Source organism: Brachypodium distachyon, chromosome 4 (genome assembly GCF_000005505.3).
Source record: "Brachypodium distachyon strain Bd21 chromosome 4, Brachypodium_distachyon_v3.0, whole genome shotgun sequence".
NCBI classification, from domain to species: Eukaryota; Viridiplantae; Streptophyta; class Magnoliopsida; order Poales; family Poaceae; genus Brachypodium; species Brachypodium distachyon.
Genome location: NC_016134.3, coordinates 21,908,226 through 21,916,835, shown reverse-complemented (window position 1 = coordinate 21,916,835; position 8,610 = coordinate 21,908,226). Strand labels below are relative to the sequence as shown.

Genomic DNA, 8,610 nt, shown 5'->3' with positions numbered 1-8,610 from the left:
TTATACTGCATTTCATGCATTCCCTGAAAGGATCATACTTGACCGACACGATAAGAGGAAATACTCAACTCTTTACAACACTTCAAGATTGTACCATGTCAAGAGGGTACACAAATCTCTAAATGTAATAGATGTTTCCAACAAAAAACTAGAGGTTCAGATAACAGAAACAATACACAAATGTCAGAATTCCAGTCGGGTGTGCAGCAGCTGTCATTTCATCGCCTGCGCTGCAAGTGGACGTCACTAGGTACTCATCCCTCACTCTTAATCCAGAAAGAGGTATGAGTTCATCATCAACAGAGTCTAGATAGTTATTAAGCTGCAATAGGATGCCTGATGATGCCACGCCCTTCGTCCAGGACAAAGCTGTTGTCCTTGAAGTGAGTGCTGGAGAAGAACGGCTTCAGGTCATAGATTTCGTACTCCTGGGCCTGTATTCGACAGGAAAAAATGCAGGTCAGGAAATGGAACTGATGCCAAGGTGGCACTGTTGCTCGAGCAAGAATCATGAGCGAAGGTGTTCCTATCACCTTGTTCTTCAGGTCATCCACTTTAACCTCAATGTGAGTCAAGCAGGTTGTTGATCCTGACACGATTTCCTCAAAGTGCAACGCGTCCTTCACCAGTGTGCGCAGGAGGAGCAGAAGCAGCTCATTGTAATCCTTCTTGTAAGTCATGTATTTGCGGAAATTCTGCATACACAACAGACGTTCGTTAAAAATTTACAAGAACATTGGCAAAAAGCTAGAGCTTTTTACTTGGAATATAGGACCAAAAGTATTGAGGCATCCAAGACAATGGAAGGATTGTCGTATTCACTAACAGAACTCCCTTAGGTAACCTCAATTAGGTTGGAAAACAATCACAGTTCAAGCTCAACACTTCAAATTTACCTTTTGAAGTGCTTTCTGGACACCAAATTTCTGGGTTGAAATAAATGAGTCAAGTAGCACACGTATGGCCATGTCAACATCTTCCTGAGAAACATAGCTTCTCAAATGCATCTTTGCATGTGCCTCAGACATTCGAATGATTGATTCAATATGCCTTACAGCAATAGGGACTCCTTGACCGTGCTGCAAAAAACAGTCGGAAGCTATATTGCTTTCTGGTTTTCAAGGGTATCAATTTTCAAATGTGTTCATAAGAATATGACAAAGCTAAGAACCAGTGGTTGCTTACAGATGATTCACGTCGAAGTTCAGCGTACACATGGCTAATCTTGTCCAGGTCAGCATCATGTATTTTGGGAAATACATTTAGCTTGGCATATGTAATGTACTTCTTCAGCATATCTTGAGAAAGGATCTGCGATAGAGAATTTTCTTAGAAGTATGAATTGGAGTAAAAGACTACCATCTTAGAGTATAAGTAAGAAGGATAAGTACATCTGGGTCAGCTTGTCTAGCAACAGTCAATGGATCATCCTCCTCATCAGCTACTACCCTATCTTCAAGATTAGCACCCTTGGGTTGAGATCTGGCATGGCTATCCACAACAAACCTTGCAAGCATTTCATCCGTAAATGGATCAACGATGTCCTGCATGGCAACAAGAAAAGTCAGTACTGATAGACAAGCAAGGATCAGGTAACACATTACACAAAGATCTACAAACCTTCACAACACAAAGGACATCAAAACGTGAAATAATTGGATCCGTCAATTCAACATTCTGAGTGAAAGTCTTCGAAGAATCATATCTGTGAATTCAGGAGGTTAAGGTTCAAAAGTTGTTTGGTAAAAGTGCCAGTATAATTTGCACGAGGGTACTTTAAGTTACCTTCCCCCAACTGGGTTTGCTGCAGCAATAACACTGCATCGAGCTTGAAGGGATGTGACAATTCCTGCCTTTGAAATACTGATACTTTGCTGCTCCATGGCTTCATGAATACTTACCCTGGAACAATCACAAGGAAATGAGATTAATATTTAATGCTATAGGAAAACAAGATGCTAATAGAACAATACCAAAAGAGTATTTCAAAAGGGTATTTCATACCTATCCTGATCATTCATCTTATCAAATTCATCAATAAGACATATGCCTCTATCAGCAAGAACCAGCGCACCTCCCTCAAGTGTCCATTCCCGTGTTACAGGATCCTTGTGAACTGCGGCAGTGAGTCCAACAGCTGAAGCTCCTTTCCCAGTTGTGTATACAGCTCTGTGTCCTGTTTTCTCAACATACCTACAGAAACAAAGGTTAGTGCATAATTATCAAAAGGAACTGATAAAATAATTGTTAATTGTTTATTTTATCCTTACTTGAGAAATTGGGATTTCGCAGTGCCTGGATCGCCTAAGAGGAGGACATTTATGTCACCCCTTAGGCGATGCTTTCCCTTCACATTCTTTTCTTGTCCCCCAAACATAGCTAGTGCAATGGCAGTCTTGATATCTTCATGACCGTAAATGGATGGTGCAATTGATTTGATAATCTGTAACCCAAAGGTCTTGTGTTAGTTAACGCTAGTTATCAATCATAATCGCAACAAGAGATTGAAGGATTCCATGACGAACCCTTTCACTGATATGTGGATCTTTTGATAACTTCTCAATCTCTGCCTTGTCCTCGTCCGTTAATTTGTATGCAGAGAACAGGTCCTGCTTTTTTGCCACATAGTTTGCCTCCACCACCGTGGCAAAAACTGGGAAACCATTCTTTGTATTTAACGACAAGTCAAAATTGTTTGTGTAGATCCCTGTAACCTCCTGAAAATGGATTGGCAGAAATCAGTATGTTTTCTACAGTAAAATATAAAAAAGAGGAGGAATGTGGAGAGTGCAATTACAATTTCTTCTCCTGGACGAGCACAGTCGATAAGATCATTCAGAAGTATTACTTCCTTGTATCTGGGGAGTCTGCCAGCAGGTACAATTCCAGGGCTTTCCTGGAGGGTGAGTTTCTGGTAGTTCCTGTATATAGTCTTTGGGGCAAAATAGTTCAATCATTAGAAGGACCAAAACAGTATTACCCCAAAGCACACAAAGTAGTATGATGTACTACTTAAAAAGAAAACAAATACTGAACTATCACTGAAAAGAAAATAAATACTGAACTATCACTGTTTCAACTTACTTGCTCAATATTGACAGTAAATGGTCCTTTCGACTGGCATTCAGGACAAGATCCAACCCTCACTTCAGTATAAGAGTTCTGGAAGAAAGGGCCCAGGATAGTTCCACATTTGCTGCAGTCATACTTGACCTGCTGCAGCTGAGGAAACACGCCTGATCGTCGAGTAACAACGCCCCCGATTCGTATCATTGTGTTCAGATGAATTTGTCTGGACAGTTCCAAGTACATATAAGCACATAACTTAATTTGAGTGCTAAAAGATAACATGGTAAAGAATATATGGTCTTCACCTGATATTTCGTATTTGATCATATACAGGAAGGTTGGTTATTCTAACATATATTTTTTGATGGATATTCCTATAGTTCTTGTGGAGATCGAAAACAACATTTTTACCAACTTCCTCCATAACTTCTAGCACCGACTGAGGTGCATCAGCCAGCCAGATGGCAATATTTGGATGTATATAAATAAACTGCTTGTAGTCTATCTCCAAACTACACTTGTTAGCTGCAAAAGATGCAAGTAAGGTCAAATAAGCAACCAATTTGGTCTTCTTTCATGTAAACTGGAAGAGTATAGAAATCAGTACCTAAAACCATCTCATTAATTAGTCGAACATACTCAAACTCTCCTTGTTCATTCTTAGGGTTTTCATATGTAAGAAGAAATTCTTTAAATTTCTTTGCAATGAAGCGCCGGACTTCATCTCTTGTGACCCATTCTCTAAGTGTTCCTTGCACACGGTACATGTTCATCTCATCTTCTTCATCAAATTCATCCTGCAGAAAGTATGATCTTTTCAAGAGTGGACGACTATCTAGGCCCTTTAAACATGAGTTTCTTTATCTAATTAAATTATCTAACAAATAGGAAGGGAATTAATTGGAAATGCTAAGCAGCAGGATAGGCTAATTTTCATTGAAATGTAAATACCTCATATCCATCATCGTCAGTCTGATCAGTCGTAGGCACATCACCACCAGAATAAGGCTGAGATCTTCCAGGTGAACTAGGTGTGGCACCATCACCATCATCATCACTTCTTGGTGTTCTTGGTCCACCTGGTGGTCTAAAACTAGCCCTGTGCCTTTTGGGGCGCCTGAAGTTCATATCATCATCATCTGTATCTGCACCATCAAATAAATTGTTATTCAATTTATGATATCTGACATCCAACTTTATAATTGTGTGTAACATTTAGCAAGGTTATCCACTCCTGGTCAAATTCATAATCCTCCATAGAAGAGTCCTATAACTAAAATATTCAAGCAACCAGTATTCAGCAATCTGCGTGTTGACAACTACAGCTCAATTAGAAGAAATGTGTTGTTTAACTTCTATGTGCAAAGTAATCATGATTTTATAAGGATCACTGCATCATTTGACAAATCAAGACAACCAGATAACACATAGTATAACAAGTGATGCTACATATTAATATTTTAACAAAAATCCAGCACAACAAACGTACTTTCAAAGGTCTCAACAACGTCATGATTCAATCAAATTTGAAATCGCATTTATAAAATGCAGCAGCTTGCCCCAAAAGAACTACAAACATAACATTTCACCACAACAAAAAATATGAAAAATCAACATATCCCAACTCAAACAGCAACTGAAGGAACAAGAGTACAAGTACAAAAGCTGAAAGGAAAGTTTTTCCCAACATTCCATTACCTTGATCATGAAGCATACGAGGTAACTTTCTGTCAGCTGTCGCACCAGTCCTCACATCCCTTGCATGAAGTTCTGCTTCCGCAGCCCTTCGATCAGCCATGATCTCATCAAGGTTCCTCTCATCCTCTATCGAGTCATCTAACCCGACCGACTCATACTGGTCCTGCTCATCCATTCTTCGGTAGTCACTGCAAAAGAGAAAAGAGTCATTGATCAAAACTAACAGGATTTCAAGAAATTCAATTGGACAAGTTTGTGGTTATTTTAGAGCTATGGCTTATTCCATGAACATAAAAATTTGTAATTCGCATCATAGTGGACAGTTTTAAAATCTAGAGGATTTATTAATCACAATCACAATCCCCAAACTCTATAACAAACTGGAGTTATTAATCACAATCACCAAAATGCATCCATTTCCAGAATAACAACGAACCTAGGATGCAGAAAGCACAATAGCAGGATTGCCGATAATATAAAGGATAAGTTAATTTTTGTAACTCTGTATGTGACTTGACGATGTGTACATCTTCTCAGCAGCGAACTGAAGAACCCTCATAAAGGATTATGTCCTCAAACACGAAAGGACACATTAGCAACTAATTCCAACTAGCCACTAAAGTAGGTACATTTAGAGATAATGCAACACAATTCCGAGCTTATAAATAATTGGTTTATCATTCTGATCCATTCAAGAAAAGTTAGCAGACATTCTGGTGCGAAGTGTATGCTATGTTACAATTTTCTTGATCAAACACAATTGCTGCAAAAATCGTTATAAGGTTCAAGAACTAAGGCATCAACAATTATCACACGAAAGACACAATCCAGCAAAGCATACTGACAATTCCCTTGTATCCAAATGGCACAGTTTGCTTATTCCTGAAGAATCTTGACCACAAATCCTTTGTTGTGCAACAGTAAATATCACCGAATTGTCACTTCGACAACTAATTTACCAGATCCAATGGCCTTAACCTGTCAACTGCCATAAACCCCCGGATAGTGGGCCAAATCACACCAGATCCAGAAATTACTAGCTTGGACGTGTCTCTCTTACTCGAGGTAGTTGTCGTTGAAGAGATCCTCCCCGTCCTCCTCCTCCTCGTCGGCGACGACGGCGGCGCCATCGTCATCTGGGATCACGTTGGGGTCGACCTCCGCCTCGCCGTCGTCGTCCGAGTAGGAGGACGGGTCGGAGGCGCCGCGGCTGGTGGTGTTGGGCGGGAGCCGGTCGGTGCTGAACCCGGGCGAGCCGGGCGTCGACGGCGCGTTGTTCTCCGAGTCATCCTGGAAAAAGAGCAAATCACCCGATGGAAACGTCAGATCCGGAGAGCGACGCGGTTGTGCGAGAGGAGGGGGCCTCGCCTTGCTCACCATTCACGACGGGGGTCGACAAGTATTCTCGCGGAGCAGGGTAAGCCCCTGGCTGTGAGGTGTGGCTAGGGTTTCAGCGGGAAGGGGGAATGGAGAAGAGGGAGTTGCGATAAGAGGCGGCGCTTTTTGCTGGGTGCCTCGGCGAGGGATGGATTGGCGGGAAATGTTGGCGCCAACGAGCAACGGGTTCCCGCGCAGAAGCGCAAGTCGCGGCCGAGGACTTGTTGGGCTTTTCTTTAGATGGACTTGGTGGGGCTTGATGGACTGATGGTCCTTGTGATTGTAACGGCCTTTTGATACTGCCCCAACTTGCGGGCCACAACAAGTGGAGTCGGTGGAAACCAGAACAAATGCACAACTGTATAACATACACATTCTAAAAAAAAAAAAACTGTCTAACATACACTCCCCTCAGGAAAAAAAAACTGTATAACATGCACGAGCGAAAGGGGAAAACCCTAGCGGCCGCCGTCGTCTTTGAGAAAGTTTCAATCTCCAGCGGTTCCCCTCGTCCCTCACGGTCAATCTGGTCTTAAAAGACGAGGGGAACTACAGATCAACGTCTGGCATCAAGTTTTGCTACTACATTTTTTTAGGTTTTTGTGTGCTTCTCGGTGGCGTCTTGGCGATGGATATGCCGTCGTCTAGAAGATTCGTGTCCTGACTCCTTCATCGTCCTGGCGCACACGTTGCAGCCTATGCCATGGAGTCAGTGGTTCTCATGGCACGTTTTTTCGTGTTTTTGGTCTTTTTCCTTGTTGATTCATCGACGGAAAAACAGTTTCACAGATTGTCTTGTAAGGGGTATGACCCCGGTCATGGTGCGTTCAACGATCCTAGGTTCTCACCGTTTGAGGCGAGCGGCTCATGCGACTTTTCAAAACCTCTGAGGTTAGTTCAGCTTGTGCAAGCGTTGTATTTTGCAATTTTGTCAACGAATACGTGGAGAAGCATCAAGATGCGAATGATGGATCAAAAGAAATTTAATTCGAAGGACTACAATGTAGCTTTTAGTTTTGTTGATATCTTTGTTATCTGTGTTCGTTCGTATATCGATTTTTTGTACTTTGTCTTTTGAATCAATAAAGTCAGATCGTTGCTTTAAAAAAAATGTATAACATACATAAATAATAAATCTATAATCTCTATAAAGTTGATCCCCATGCAAGCTCAACATGTAAGGTGTCCACGTCATCAAGTCATTAATATTTGCAAACTTAACATGCAAGGTGTCCACATCATCAAATTGATCTTCACTTAGCACAACATGCAAAATGTGCACATCATCAAGTTGGTTCACACTAATCAAAATCATGTGGCTTCATAGATGCGGTGAGCTTGAGCATGTCTTCCAGCGACAGCGGCTGGGGGTGGCTTGGAGCTTCGATGGGAAAGGACCTCGGGGCGGCGTCTAGATGCCACAGAGGCTCCATTCCACTAGACATTGTCGGGTGGCGGCGCCGATGAGGGGAGATGGGGACGGGAAACTGTTGGTCGGGGATGGGTGCGGAACTGCGGGGAGCACATTTTGGTCGTTGTATGTGATTTGGTGGGAGGGTACTCCAGTAAATGGTTCGGTTTGAAGCGGCTACGGCTGGAAGAAGCACCGATTTCGGTGATTCTGGTCGCTAGTACATTTTTTGGAAGCGCTCCCTCGCAGCTAATTCTAGAATCCGGTCCAATATGACCCCTTTGTTTGGGATCCGGCTTCTACAGTTCAGAATCTGCTGAAGCAGCTGCTTGGTGCCCAAACAAACGGACCCTTAGTCAGTTATGCAAGGCTTGGTAGTCTGCTAAGTCTGTTGAATCGTGACTACTCGTAAAACAAAAAAAAACATGCCAACGGAAGAGCAAAGAGTAGGACCAGCTATTTCTCCTATTATCCATGCGATTTCAGAGTTATTTCAAGTTTTTCTTAGTTTTGTCATTTCTTTTGTTAGGGGTGAGGCCAACACTGCTGCACATGTGTGTGCTCGTTATGCAGTTAGGCAAGGGGTCTCGTCAGACTGGTTAGGAAATGTTCCAATTTTTATGTCTCACAGTCTTCGGGTTGATTGTAAACAAGTGTTTGAAAGTTAATAAAGTTGTGTGTTTGGCCTAAGAGTAGGAAAATAAGGGTCCAACTTCCATTTCAGCTGTCACCGATCTACCTTCCATTTCATCTCGTCATTTTCAGCTAATAACAGGCGCAGGTTAATATACATAAAGCATTTCTCTGTTCAACAATACACAAAAATATATGATACTTACAATTGACACACCATAGGAAATAACCTAGATTTTGATCATAGCAGCGCATGCTTTTAATTAAGCATCCGAATGCGCAACCTGGGTAGATAGGTGGACCGGAGAGTTGGGATGCAATCGGAATCCCGCATATTTTCGTCTTCCAGACCAACATCGAAAGCTTATACTTAAATTTTGGGCAAACTTTTTAATTATAAGTCTAAGCGGGGTCAGCGTGAT

At 41.9% G+C, this 8,610-nt stretch overlaps 1 protein-coding gene across 2 annotated transcripts; it reads right to left on the bottom strand.

Moving 5' to 3' along the window:
* LOC100824624 (DNA replication licensing factor MCM2) lies at positions 1–7,993 on the bottom strand. Of its 2 annotated transcripts, none has more exons than XM_010239428.3 (18): positions 6,145–6,300; positions 5,828–6,057; positions 4,768–4,955; positions 4,021–4,214; positions 3,677–3,866; positions 3,375–3,594; positions 3,085–3,292; positions 2,798–2,932; positions 2,526–2,717; positions 2,271–2,443; positions 2,005–2,193; positions 1,786–1,902; positions 1,621–1,705; positions 1,392–1,544; positions 1,186–1,311; positions 897–1,079; positions 534–695; positions 1–434 (listed from the first exon to the last, which is right to left on the bottom strand). In XM_010239428.3, exons 1-18 carry the CDS (start codon positions 6,145–6,147, stop codon positions 318–320), a joined length of 2,865 nt encoding a protein of 954 aa, XP_010237730.1. In that variant the 5' UTR covers positions 6,148–6,300; the 3' UTR covers positions 1–317. The 2 variants fall into 2 exon arrangements, with proteins under 2 accessions (XP_010237730.1, XP_024310925.1); XM_024455157.1 differs by lacking the exon at positions 6,145–6,300 and adding an exon at positions 7,989–7,993 and having other exon boundaries at positions 62–434; positions 5,828–5,853.
* Between the last annotated feature and the right edge of the window lie 617 nt (positions 7,994–8,610).

Excerpts from the sequence above, each read along its gene's own strand:
- LOC100824624 (XM_010239428.3), bottom strand. Across the intron at positions 3,867-4,020 it reads CTGACGATGATGGATATGAG|GATGAATTTGATGAAGAAGA; the intron begins GTATTTACATTT and ends TACTTTCTGCAG. Across the intron at positions 1,545-1,620 it reads ATGTCCTTTGTGTTGTGAAG|GACATCGTTGATCCATTTAC; the intron begins GTTTGTAGATCT and ends GTTGCCATGCAG.